Source organism: Astyanax mexicanus, chromosome 20 (assembly GCF_023375975.1).
Source record: "Astyanax mexicanus isolate ESR-SI-001 chromosome 20, AstMex3_surface, whole genome shotgun sequence".
In the NCBI taxonomy this organism is placed as follows: Eukaryota; Metazoa; Chordata; class Actinopteri; order Characiformes; family Acestrorhamphidae; genus Astyanax; species Astyanax mexicanus.
The window spans coordinates 9546798-9560211 of record NC_064427.1 but is presented as its reverse complement, the minus strand read 5'-3'; the positions used below and the strand labels follow the sequence as shown (position 1 = coordinate 9560211).

Genomic DNA, 13414 nt, shown 5'->3' with positions numbered 1-13414 from the left:
TCTGTCATTAGGCAAACTTACAAAATCAGCAAGGTATCAAAGTTATTTTCTTCACTGTATCTGTATTCAAAACACTTTAAATTCAAACTGATTTAAGGCTGTTTGACCAAGATACTCATGCTTAACAGTCAACAAATGCCTGTTTGTACTGCTTGACCAGTTCATACTCAAAAGACAAACAAAAACACTTTGAGCAATTTTAAGATAAGTTAAAAAGTTAACATTTAAAAAATAGCCTGCTCTGTTAAAACATAAATGCCTTTTAATCCATTTCTTTTATAGAATTAAATCATTTAGAGGAAAATTATGTTGAACTACTGACCGTAGCAGTAAAAGCAGTGGCTATTGCAAAACTGGAACATGGTCTTAATTTTGACCGGTTTAGTTTATTCCATTGCTTATTTTTTATATTCAAACACACAACAGTAACAATTGCTCTAATGGAGTTCATGATAGTTTAAATCCCATTATAAACAACAACCAACTGGATACACTCAAACATGCAATAAATAAACAAGTATTTTTTTTTTCCAAAAATGTTTATTTGTTGTACAGTAAAACTGTAATTAACTTCATTGCAAAAGTACAGAACAGGTTCCTACTCTTCAGTATGTAGAGACATGGACAGAACTGCTTCTCCACAATTGAAGTCAAAACCAGCAATAAGCCACCGTATATACTCTAATTATTTTACAGTTTCTTTGCAAGTGTGGCCATGCGTAGATTGCATCAGACCTGAAGATGCACACAACCCTGAAACATTCAGAAACCACTTAATTTAGCTGCACTTTTAATTAGAACATGTGCACACAGAGAACAGGACCAATTCTCTGCTTATGCTGGGACAGGCCAGAATTCGCATACAGTACCCTTCTGGAACAAAAGGTTTAAAAAAATTAAGTGGAAAAAAGAAAAGAAAGAAAAAAGTATACTATGGTGTATGACCCAAAGCACAGAGTCATATCTTCCGACAACCCTGCTACTGGCTGAACATAAGCAGGAGAAGAAAAAAAAAAAAAAAAGTGGAAACAGTTATTCTGAATGTATACATCAGAGCACAGTCTGAAGAAAGTCACTTTTATAGGAATGGCACGGATTCAACAAACTCAGAAGGGTTTATAAAAATTAAACGAGAGAAAATAATTTAACTAAGTAAAATCAATCAGTTCTTCTCCTTCACTGTTTGTCTCCACTTCCACAGCTCTTCAACCACCTGTGGGAATACAATGGGAGGTTAGGTAGGTTGTGTACAGAGCTGAAATACTCCCAATATTACTTAATCCCTGATCAAATGTTTTTATTAAAAAAATTAATAAATAAATGGAAATTAGTTGAAATTTAAGAAAAGGAAACAAGGCACTTTAGATTACTTCCTTTACAGTAATACACAAATCCAGAACTTTCACCGTACTCAACCAAAAATCCTTTGCAATGTTGGAGTTTATCTTTCAGAAAACATGTACACATGCTAGTGTTAGCTGACAAACAGCTGACTCTGAGCTGTCCTCTATTCGATTTACTACTAAACATCCATGGCAATGTAAATGAGCAGTGATGGTAAAAGAACTTGAAATGGACCCAGTTGGTTTTTGCAGGTAAAGAGAAAAAACCCACAGGACACGGTTGGTTATATATTTTTGGTTAGTGAACTACTCAGTGCAGCAAAAACACCAAAGTGTTTAAAAACTACAGCAGCACTGATGTCTGAGATTGACCCACCACACCAAAAATACCCGTAATGGGATGGCCTGGTGAAGTCCTGATCATTGACGAACAGGGTAACAGGAGGATAAAGTATACAGAGAAATGGAGGCAGGACTACAGACTAAAGTTACAAAACAAAAAAATAAACATGTTTAGTGGAGCTGACCACATTGCTCATGGTTGGTGGTGGTGTTAAAGTTAACTGAACAGCCTGTGTGTGTATAATTTGAGCAGGCGTGAACATATTTGCATAAAACTACATAAATCTGTAATGGAAGAAAACCAAAATATCAGAAGCCATAAAACAAAAAATACCTTTGGATCAGACACTTTGTAACCGTTCTTCACAAGGTTCTCGAACTTGGGTTGGAGTTTCGGCAGAGACACTCCCTACAAAGTGAAGAGTGTTTTAAAAGCATGCTTCAAAATATATAAAAAAAAAAAAAGATAGTTAAAAAAAAAAAAAAAAAAAATCTAAATTGAAATTACAACTCTCCACAAGCAGCGGCACTAAAATACAAATTTCCATGAGCTTACCAGCTTGTTTCACCCCCATGTGCACAGTGCAACACAGGACTGCTGACTCCATTAATTACTACAGCAATTAGATTAATTTGAGGCCATAATCTCAAACCAGGTAAACAGAACTAATCATAGCCGTACACTTAATTCATATAAAGTGAGGACAGAATAAAATGCTTTATCTGAAAGAAACGTTTCCTGTATTTGTAACTGAACACACATGCAATATCTTTCCTAAACTTTTTTTACATTAGATGTGTTAGTCACATAAGTTACATCATTGTATAGTAATAAAAAAATAAAAACCTTCTCAACAGAGGCCAAAATTTTGGCTTTGATCTCTGGGATGGACAGAGGAGCTTGTGGAGTTTTCGGGGTTTTGGGTGTCTGTGGTTTGTTGTTATTCTTCTTTCCAGCATCAGGTGTCTTTTGGTCCTGCCAAAAGAGAAGGGAACAAACTTAGAACAACTTGGAACCAATCACTTCCTGCCTGGTTTATGCATTTTTTTTTCAACAGAGTTACATTTTTGGATTTTTTTTATTAACAGGCAAAGTCTAACTTGCACGTTAAAGCATGGGTAAAGCTGTGAAACATGCATATAGCTTATCATACTGAGAAATTTATATCATATTAACAGTACAGTTTAAGAAGCAAATTAAGGCACTACTTTTGTGTGTTTTTAAGAATCTGCCCCAACTGATTTATTTGGTTTGTGAAACTGTGATAACGTGCATCTTGAAATAGTCTTAAAATACTGGAATAATTGTAACTAAATTGCCCAGCCTCGTCAGTGTGTCAGATTGATATTGGTATTGTAAATCCTAATTTAAAAAAAATCTAAATATAGTGTGCATTTTGAGTGTATTGTCTAGCCCTTAACCATAGTATTTTTAACCATGATCTGCTGCAACACAAAGATACAGTCAGACTCAAACTGTTTGTGGTTATGGGAAACAGTTAGAGGTAATGAGAAAAGAAAAACACAAAACACTGTACTTAACAATACAAACGTGTGCAAATTTAATCTGAAACATTCTGGTGTCTGGCATGTCAATGTGATCAGAATGGCAGCGAGAGGCACCTTTTTGGCAGCTGGCGTGTTGGGCTTGGGTCCTTTGCCGTTCTGTGCGGGAGTCTGGGGTTTAGCTGCGGGCTTCTTTGGCTACAAAGATAAACAACAAGGGATATAGTTTAAACAATTGAATGGTAAATGTAGTCATCACGGCTAAGAAAGAGGGAGAGGGGGGGGAGGAAGGAAAAAAAAAAAATAAAATAAAAAATAAATAAAACACCACACCTGTACTTTCACAGGTGTCTCTTCCTCCTCTTCCTCATCATCCTCCTCGTCATCATCCTCCTCCCTGGAAGACAAATACATTCAGTTCAGGTCTCGGTTAGTTTAAGAAAGTTTACTTTAACTGGAATAAGCTGAATTGGTTCATATAGGATGCACTCCAACAACTCACATATCGTCATCATCGTCGTCCTCGTCATCATCGTCCTCCTCTTCATCCATCTTCATCTTTTTCTTTGGGGAAGAAAAAGTTATTAGACTTAAAACCCTGAGGCAGGTTCAACACTTTAATCCTCAAGATATGGATTTTATAATATAGCTGTTATGCAGGATAAAAGAATAAAAGAATTTTACATAGAAATCCAGGATAGCTTTTCTATAAACAAGAATTATTTGACCTTAGCGAGGCATTAAAGCAGGATTGTTGACATTTTCCCCTCATAATACAACCATTATCTAACCTTCTACTGGTATAAATAGTATTAGCTAAATATCCAGGTTGCCATTAAATTTGGAATGCAAGACATGTTATTGTTCATCCACTAATGTAAGAGTTATTTCTACAAAAAAAAAAGACAAAATACATTGTTTGACAGTTTTATAATTTAGAATTGGAATTAATAATCAAGAGAGAGAACAAACCCTTTTTCCTCTTTAACAGTTAATCTCATAACATTTGTAAGTAAGATACTACAGAGAAAAACCAGATCTAGAAACACTCATCCTGTAATATCTGAATTAACTGTATCCATTCTGAAAATGTTCTGAAAAACACCACATACATGCAAACGATTTTGCAGTGTACCTCAATGTTTCATTTAAAATTATATTTCAAGAAATTAATCAACAAAGACTTACTGAGGATTTTGCATTTGCTGGACCTGCCCTCTTCAAAGCCATCCTCAGCTCTTCCTCATCTTCCTCCTCCTCTTCATCAAAAGACTGATCACCTCCTGTTACTGTTAATAAACAAAACAAAATTGGTCCAACCTTTACTAAAATGGACAGAACCAGCTTCTAAATATATGTAGAAGGGTGTAACAAGGACAATAACCATTACATGAAAATTAAACATTGTTTAATCTTTACTTCACAGTACAAGTCAAGTTCTTTTTATTCATTGTTAACCCTTGCATTTCCCATTGCTAACTAAAAAAATAAGCATACATTAAACCCCAAACATGTCTCAGCTAGTCTTTCAAATGGTTTTGCAACTATTTATTAACTATGTCTATTAACAGATTTGGCCAAATTATATTTAACATGTAGCAAATTAGTTTTAAACTTGTGGTGCACTGATGCAGATGTTAGCACTGGAAATTTGTAGTACAAAAATACCATGAAGAATTTACTGACATGCCTCTGTGTCCCTAGATGATGCTTGACTGAAGCCAGCAGCATATTAGTGGTGTAGAATTATTATGCTTACACACTTGCCCGTTACTGCATTGTGGCTCTTTAGTGGGCAATGACTCAACCAGTAAATGCTGTTCTTTTAAGCTCATCATATATTATTAGAGATACAGAAGACTGCCTTTACCAAATAAACATATTCGTAACCCATCCAAAAATGGTGTAATCATCACAGTGCAATTAACTGCTGTATCAGAATTCTTAGGCACTTATTGAGAAGTTAAAGTAGAATTAGCATCAGTAAAGGTAGTAGGCATCAGCAGATTCTAAAAAAAATCTAAAAATCATATTAGAAGAACGGAAGTGATCTGTTTATCCCAATTTAACCCATAAGAGCTCAGAGCAGACTCTAAATATCGATAACATTTTTTTAATTAAATCTGGTAAATGAATTAAACAGCTCATTTAAGTTTGTTGTATTGTAAAATAAATTATTTCTGTTGTAACATGATACAAGTTTATAATCTATTTTTAAAAGTATTTTAAAAAGTTGTTCTAGATAACCTGCCAGAATTTGTTTTATGGAACGCAAAATTAGAGCATTTAAATTTTTTTAACAGTATCTTACAATGGTTAGAACAGACCTGTAGAAGCAAAACACTGTTAAAATGAGCTAGTTTTATCTCCCCCACTAATCCAGCAAACCCACATTGTGTAAATGAGGTCAGAAGAACACACACACAGCTGTACTGTTTTTGGGATGTGCAGGCTGTATCACTTGGTTGCTGCATGAGTTAAAGTGACATGTAATCGTGGGACCTTTTGAGTTGATGCACACTGGCTAAATCTTCAAAAGACACACCATCAGCTCTGAGAACAGTTTTATGACCACTACTTTCGACTTGGCTTGTTCACCAAGGGCATGAACCCAAAAATCTGTAAAGCATCTTTGTGACAACGGCTGCTGTTATAAAAATGAAAGCATGACGCAAATAAATGTAGCTACTTACTGACGAGGTGCTGCCCGCTGATGTGGATTGGACCGGCACCAGACCGCAGCCTGAAAACAACAGGAGGAGCGATCTCAAAGCCCCCTAAACAGACCTGAAAGAGAAATGCATTCGTTCATTCTCTATTCTCACTTTACGCACACAAATCCGGTTAATATGGGCTTTAACAAAAGCCACTAAACACTTACGCTGGGCAGAGTGGACGGCTTGAGCGTGGCCAGCACAGCTTTGACCTTCTGACCCTCAGAGTCCTGTCCTTCAACCTCCACGATGTTCAGCTCATCTTTGGTTGCTGGGTCAACACAGACCTGCAGAGATACAATTCAGATCAGAGCTTATTTAAAAACCTTTAAAACAAACTAATTGCTATGCAAGTACATGACTAACTTATAAAATGTATGTGACTAGTGTTTCTAGGACAAATAATAAAAGACTCCAATTTGTTTTTCTTCTATGATTTGCACTGTGGCTGAACATTTCCCTCATTCCACAACACATTTTACAGTAAAACATTTCATTAAAAATTGTTAATAAAAATAAATTTATGCAGTATTGAACAAGACTAAGGCTAATGCTTCATTATAAAAGTCCAGTTTCTTAATTGCACCTGGCCAAAATTTAACAGAAAGTTTATGTACTCTACTTTTACACTACAGACGTGCTGGCTAATGTGACAACAGGTTGACCACACAAATCTGACTTATCTTGAAGTGTGAAGAAGCATATTAAACATAAGATTTTCTATACTGTACCATGCGGATGGATAACTGATGCTCAAAGTCGTCATCTTCCGGGTTGAAGGTGACTTCTTTTCCCTGTTTCAGCTCACAGCCTGTAAAAGTCAAATCAATAAATCCAAATCAGATCCAAAACATACGTTACCAGTGTTCAGCTGCACAAATTACCAATTTTACAGCCAATTAAAACCCAAAAATCCTACAAATTATATAAGTTGGTACTTTTGTGTGTGGGCAGTGTGCAAAGACCTGCTGGAAAACAAAATTTGCATTTTCACTAAAAGCATGAAGTGCTTTGCCCAAGCTGCTTGAGGTCTAGTGTGAGGTTTCCACAATCAGTGATGGTTTGGAGAGCCATGTCATCTGGGTTATATCAAGTCCAAAATATTACAGCACTTCATGCTCCTCTTTGCTGACAACTTAACTTACGAAGATGCAGATTTAATTTTCCAGCAGGACTTGGCACACTGCCCACAATGCCAAAAGTACCAATTGGTCTTATATAATATTCTAATTTCCTAAAATACTGACTTTTGGGTTTTCATTGGCTGTAAGTCATAAACAACAATAAAAGAAATAAAGCTTAAAATAGATTACTGTGTGCAACAAATCTATATAATATAGAAGACTCACATTTTTAACTGAATTACTGATAACTTCAAGGATATTCCTTTTTTTTTTTTTTTTTTTAGATCAGGCACTAATCAAGGCATTTCACTGCTAGTTATTCATGTGTGAAACTTTAATTATTAGGGGGCGGTTTATTCCAAATTTAGAGCCATATTATATTTACAAATAATATTTCATATTTTAAATTAGCCAAGAACTCCCATGGGCTGCGGAAGGCAGCAGGGTCCTGTTAACCAGGCACTGTGAGGAGAAGACCATGTGGACGTGGCCCACGTGGTTCAAAGCTGAAAGGGCGGAGAGGGGGCGCTCACCGGGACAGCACGTGGTGACGACCAGTGTACCATCACATACTACACCCCTACAAATATCTGCACCCTTAGGACCCTTTCTGCCTCAAGCGAACCAGTGTTGCCAGTCTTTACCACAATTTATTTGTATAAAAATAATGTACTTAAACGAGTATTCCCCATAATTTTAAACTCGAGCACAATATCGTAGACAATTCACTAGGTAGATTGCGTTACCTAGCCAAAAACGAAAAGGCCACGCTTATTCGGTTAACGTTAGCTAGCTACCGTAGGGCGAGCTAAGCTAGTCTGTTAGCTAACAAGCTACATTTTTATATCTTCAATATTTACATGAATATATTTATTCATATTTGGGCACAAACCTAAGCCACAAGCTGGCTAACCAAGCTAACCTAACATTTAAACCTCCACCAAGAAAGTGGCTAAGACGGGTATCAGAACCCTACAAACTAAAGCTGGTTTATAAAAGAGCCTTTTCACTTTATAACAAAAGTAAATGAACTAGAGGACTGATGAGCGAATGAAGCTAAACGGCTAAATAATCAAATTTAAAAATAGTGTTCAACTACTTGTCCTGGTTATTCCTTTGATTTTAGAAGGTACATTTAATATAAAACGTATTTAACATATTCATCAAACGATTTTGTGGCAACATATTCGTTAGCATTACTGATAATGAGAGCTGATGCTGAAGTAACAATAGCCACCGGCTTATAACTGGAGCTTAATAGCTTTAAAACCACTGAAACACTAAACATATTTTATGTAAGTTAGAGAACAGAGAGAATTTTTGTTGTGATTAAACATAGATAAACCGATTTTGCTCAATTGCTCCATATCAGCCCATTCATTTTGAACTCCCTTTGGAGCGCCCCCTGGTGTTCAGCCAAACGCAGAACACATTCTCAAGTGGGAACTCTTCTCTCTATTAGAGATTCTCTGGCCAAGCACATTGAACTGGGAAACAAAAGGGTGCAGAATGTGGCAGGAAACCGATGTTGGTGCAGCACTGAAGAGAAATATGGCTTCGAACATAAAACCAGAAAAGAGTCGCCCTGTTAAACACGTGTTTTATAATACACTTTTCCATTTCACTGTATTTAATGCAAATAACTAATGTTAACTGGTGACATAATGACAGATATGACATCAACTACGCTGTTGAGCTAAATAATCTAACTAGCTAACTTAGCTAGTTAGCTAACCGTAAAGCATTGGCCCTCATGTGCTGCCCACACATGCGCACGTGTGTGAGAAGGCAGACATGTGCTAACTGATCTCCAGCTATACAGTTACCGCGACATTACATTTAACTTATATGTAATATAAAGCGAATTAGCTAGTTAGACGACCTTTCATCACGAGCCCTGGGCTTTAATTTGACTTTTCTGACCAACCTTTAATAGTTTGCGGTTATCTAAAGATTTTTTTTTTATGGTGGAACGAGCTTGAGCTTGGTGGAACTAACGGCAGCTTGAACCTGGCTAACTAACCCAAAACAACGTTTTCTAATCATAACACGTAAAAAAACGTATAAACTAACAGTCAGATGTAAATTCAAGCATTAAAGCTAGCTACACAAACTAAAGCAACTTTTTACAACTTAAAACAAACTGTAGGCTAGCTTATTAGCTGGAATGCTAGCTAGGTTAGCTGAGTAACTTAACCTGTAAACGCAGCAAAACCCGGAGCTAACGTTACCTGCACTTGATGAAACATTCATGTTTCTGACTTCAGAGTTAGCATAAATATCACAAAGCTAACTCAGTCAACACTACAGGGAATTAACACACGTGTCTCCTGTTTAATTTAACTGATAAACCTCTAGAAGTAACAAAACTGTGACGCTAACTGAAACTCAGAGAGCATCACTAGCTATATGGTTAGCTAACCTAGCTAAGCTCACTCCCCTCATTGGCCCTCGTCACAGAGAGAGGCTAATAAAGCTAATTTCTGCCGCCGGGTAGAAAAGTGAAGGAGGTCACATGTACCGTAAAGGAAAGTCTGAGGACCCATCTGTTCCACGTCCATCTTTGAGCTGGAGGTTCTCTGCAGTGAGGCCGAGAACTGTGTTCCACTCTATACACGCCCACAGCTCAGGGGAGGAGCGAGGGATTGACCAATGAGAAGTGAGGACCACCAATAGAATAGTGATGTTTGATATGTTGCATAGATCTGTTTAAATTTGTAAATAGATATTACCTAATTAATAATTTAAAAAATCAAGTAGATGTATTGATAGATATAATGTTACGGACAGACAGACAGATAGACAGAGAGACAGACAGAGAGATAGAAAGACATAGGTTGCAGGATAGCCAAAAATATACACAGATTTAGGTTAGATTGCCAGACAGGCAGACAGACAGAAAGACAGGTTGGTTGGTAGGTAGGTAGATAGATCAATAGATGTATTGACAGACAGGTAGGTAGGTAGAGAGACAGACAGGTAGGTAGACAGAGACAGACAGACAGACAGACAGAGATAGATAGATAGATAGATAGATAGATAGATAGATAGATAGATAGATAGATAGATAAACAAAGTCCAAATTGCTTTTAAATGTGACATGCAGGTATGCCTCCGGTAGATATGTAAATTATTACAGGTGTGGTCTGATTTGTGGTCTGATTTTGGGTAGTGTACCTCTTGGTGAGAGATTGCTGACTGCTAGTCATACCTCTACAAGGCATTCTAAAGACATTTTGCACGCTGACAGACTTTGGGAAGAAGTGCATCTTTGGTCCAGGAGAATCAGGATGGTTGTGTTAATTTACTGCCCATCATCTAGGTGGTCCCTCAGTCACCCTCATTGGCAGTTGTTTCATGAGTGAGAAACCCAGACTTTTATGAAAAGAAACTGTGGTGTCTTTATTGATGAAGCAAGGTTCTGTTCAGGATTCGATGACAAATGACAGTATATGAAGACCTTGTTGTAAGCGCTTTAATCCTGCGACACACTGCCCCAGCTGTTTGTATGATGGTCTGGGGAGTTATTGCAAAAAAAAAGACATGCAACTGCATGTCTATTAAATGCAAATTAACTGAAATGTTAAAGTAAATGATTCTCTATTGAAAGTTACCATACATCCAACTCTAACCCAAACTCTAATCTTAACTGTTTAGGGTTAGATTTAAAGTTTAGGATAAGGCTAGGGTTAGTTGTAGGTTTAGGTGTAGGGTTTGGTTCTAATTCAGATAATTTGCATTTAATATGGGGTTAAGTTGCATTTATTAAACATTCAGTTGAATGTTAGTTGAATGTCAGTTGAGCATCAATGGGGCCATAAAAAATGGACCCTCCAAGTAAAGTGTTACCTTTTTCAACAGTTTATTGCTCACCCACACAAAGCAAGGGTTTCCTAGGGATGTCTCTGCCAGCTTGCAACAGTTCCTTGTCCTGCCTGGTTGCCAAATTTATCACCAATCGTGCATTTATGGGACTGGCTGGGATGCCAGCTTCAGCCAACTAGGAGTGTGTGTAGGATCTACAGGCCCAGCTGCAACTGCAAATGTATTGCAGGATCCCAAATGAAACCTGTATGCCTCATGAATGCCTAAACTGTATATCATCCTGCATCCAGGCTTGAGGCTTCCCAACAGGTTACTAGCACTACATTTCAGTTGTCCAGTTTCCCACAAAACACATTGCTCCCCCATTTTGAAATTCACAAATTCACACAATTTTTAAGTTCTTCACAAAGTTTTATTCTAAATTGCCATTGATTTAGATTAGCATTTTACAGCATTCAAAGGATTTTAAACCCGTCTTTGCCCATCTGACTCAGTAGAGAGGTCCTAATGTGCCACTGCACTCAATTGCGTTTATGCTCAATTTCTTTTCCTCTGTGTTTAATGGATAATAAATTAAACTTAAATGACCTATAATGACAAATATGTTCCTCGCAGAGAAATAAAAGTTCTCGAGAAACATTGAGACAGATGGGGGTTGGATTGTCACTTGATGAAATTAAGCAGAGCAATTAATATACAACCACTTTCTGAGTTCTGCTGAATACACACGCATTCATTCTCTCACACAAAATTATGCTTAATGGTTTCCTAGTCCAGGGACAGACAGACAGACAGACATATAAACGGGACGTATTGAGGACAGAAAGAATTTATAATAAGCAATATTGTAAACAGCCTACAACACAAGACAAGACAACAGCAATCATCCAAGAAGTCATCCCTGCATACCATGACTGTAATAAATAACTCCTTAAACCATGTAATGCTAAAATGACATAATTAGGCTTTCATATTATACTATATTATATTATAGGCCAACATTCAAGTAAATAAAAGGGAGCATATCTCCTGGGAAAACATGCAAACTCTTGGCAATTACAGAATAACCCAAAGCAGAAGTCAAAACCTCCTAGATGCAGTTCAACTTTATCACAGGTAGAGGGAGTCCTTGTCTTGTAGCTCCAAAATAATGGCCTGAAACTCAAATTGCAGTTCAAAAGATCTCCAACATTTCCAATTTGTCCAATTCCAAAGTTTCACAGTTGGTGCCCTCTTTCTTTAGCAAAAAGCAGAGGGTCAAGGTAGCAGACACAAGGGTTCATCGTGGATGCTTACAAATGTCCAAATCATCAGTTCTGTTTTCCTTCATAGCAAGAGAGAGTTTTCCTCAGATTTCCTCAGCATTCAAGGACCACACCTCTCCATTCAGGTAAGTCAATATGTTTATTATACAGTTCTTTAGCTTCATAAAGTTCTCATCTAGATTCTTGCCTAGATGCAGTCAGTGTCTGGTGCAGGTTTCAGGAGAGAGAAAGTGAGAGTTTTGTGTTTTGCCATCTCTCACTCTCTCCCTCACGCTCTCCTATAAACCGCTCAGTCTAATCCCTTGCTTTCACACTCGCTCTGCTTGTCGGCTTTACATCACATTTTCAAACAGCTGCATGGACCTCATCATGGTTTCATCCTAAAGACAAAAAGAAAAAAGAGATTAGTCAACTAAACATGCACATCATCACAACCATCTTTTTTAACATTGTTCTCCAACAAACACCATAATCTATTTTTGATAAACATGAACATTTCCCTCCAACAAGCAACATTCTGCACCAAACCCCTTCTCACCATCATTATCCAAAAAACACCAACATTTTTACCAAATATGATCCTAATTCTCCACCAAGCACCATCAATCTCCACCAAACACCCCTATTCTTCACAAAACACCATCATTCTCCATTAAATGCTATCATTCACCAAACCTTTCCCCAGCAAACACCACTACTCTTCAATACATAATTCTCTATCAAACACCTCCATTCACACCATCATTCTCCACCAAACACCATCATTCTCCACCAAACACCATCATTCTTCACCAAACCAAACATAGCTCTTCACCAAATACATCACAAACACCACTTTTCTCCACTAAACATTATTCTTCACAAAACACCATTATAATCTTCTAAACATCATCATTCTTCAGCAATTACAAAACTTCTGCACCACACACCATCATTCTCCATCCAGCATAATTTTTACAAAACACCACCTGTCTCAATGTAACACCATTATACTCAACCAATTATCATCATTCTCCAGTAAACCAAACACAAATCTTTTCCAAATACTGTACCATCATTCTCCACCAAACCACAATTACCTATCAAAAACCATAATTCTCCACTAAACATCACCATTCTCCACTGAACATCATTCTCCACCAAAAAACACCATTCTCCACCCAAACACCATCGTCCTCAATCCAACATAATTTTTACCAAACACTACTTCTCTTAATCAAACATCATTATACTCAACCAATTACCATCATTCTTCAACACCACTATTCTCCACCATACATGATTCTTCACCAAAT

The 13414-nt window shown here is 37.1% G+C and overlaps 2 protein-coding genes across 4 annotated transcripts in view; both read right to left on the bottom strand.

Moving 5' to 3' along the window:
• Positions 1-520: 520 nt before the first annotated feature.
• Positions 521-9700, bottom strand: npm1a (nucleophosmin 1a). Of its 2 annotated transcripts, none has more exons than XM_022681054.2 (11): positions 9551-9700; positions 6637-6716; positions 6073-6192; positions 5885-5978; positions 4380-4480; positions 3694-3755; positions 3525-3588; positions 3309-3389; positions 2533-2661; positions 2020-2094; positions 521-1213 (listed from the first exon to the last, which is right to left on the bottom strand). In XM_022681054.2, exons 1-11 carry the CDS (start codon positions 9588-9590, stop codon positions 1163-1165), a joined length of 897 nt encoding a protein of 298 aa, XP_022536775.2. In that variant the 5' UTR covers positions 9591-9700; the 3' UTR covers positions 521-1162. The 2 variants fall into 2 exon arrangements, with proteins under 2 accessions (XP_022536775.2, XP_022536776.2); XM_022681055.2 differs by lacking the exon at positions 9551-9700 and adding an exon at positions 9261-9297.
• A 1544-nt stretch (positions 9701-11244) lies between these two features.
• The window catches only part of kcnip1b (Kv channel interacting protein 1 b), a 66863-nt gene continuing 64693 nt past the window's right edge, over positions 11245-13414 (bottom strand). For both annotated transcript variants that reach the window (XM_007231166.4, XM_007231167.4), the window contains exon 8: positions 11245-12499. In XM_007231166.4, coding sequence (XP_007231228.1) covers positions 12452-12499 — 48 coding nt within the window. In that variant the 3' untranslated portion in view covers positions 11245-12451. The remainder of the gene's footprint in view (positions 12500-13414) is intronic.

What these genes read in the sequence shown, in the direction of transcription:
- npm1a (XM_022681054.2), bottom strand. Translation starts at nt 9,590, where the DNA reads ATGGACGTGGAACAGATGGGTCCTCAGACTTTCCTTTACG. An exon ending in TCCTCAGACTTTCCTTTACG is followed by an intron (nt 6,717 to 9,550) that starts GTACATGTGACC and finishes TGACTTTTACAG; the next exon opens with GCTGTGAGCTGAAACAGGGA. An exon ending in CAGCAAATGCAAAATCCTCA is followed by an intron (nt 3,756 to 4,379) that starts GTAAGTCTTTGT and finishes TCTTCCCCAAAG; the next exon opens with AAAAAGATGAAGATGGATGA.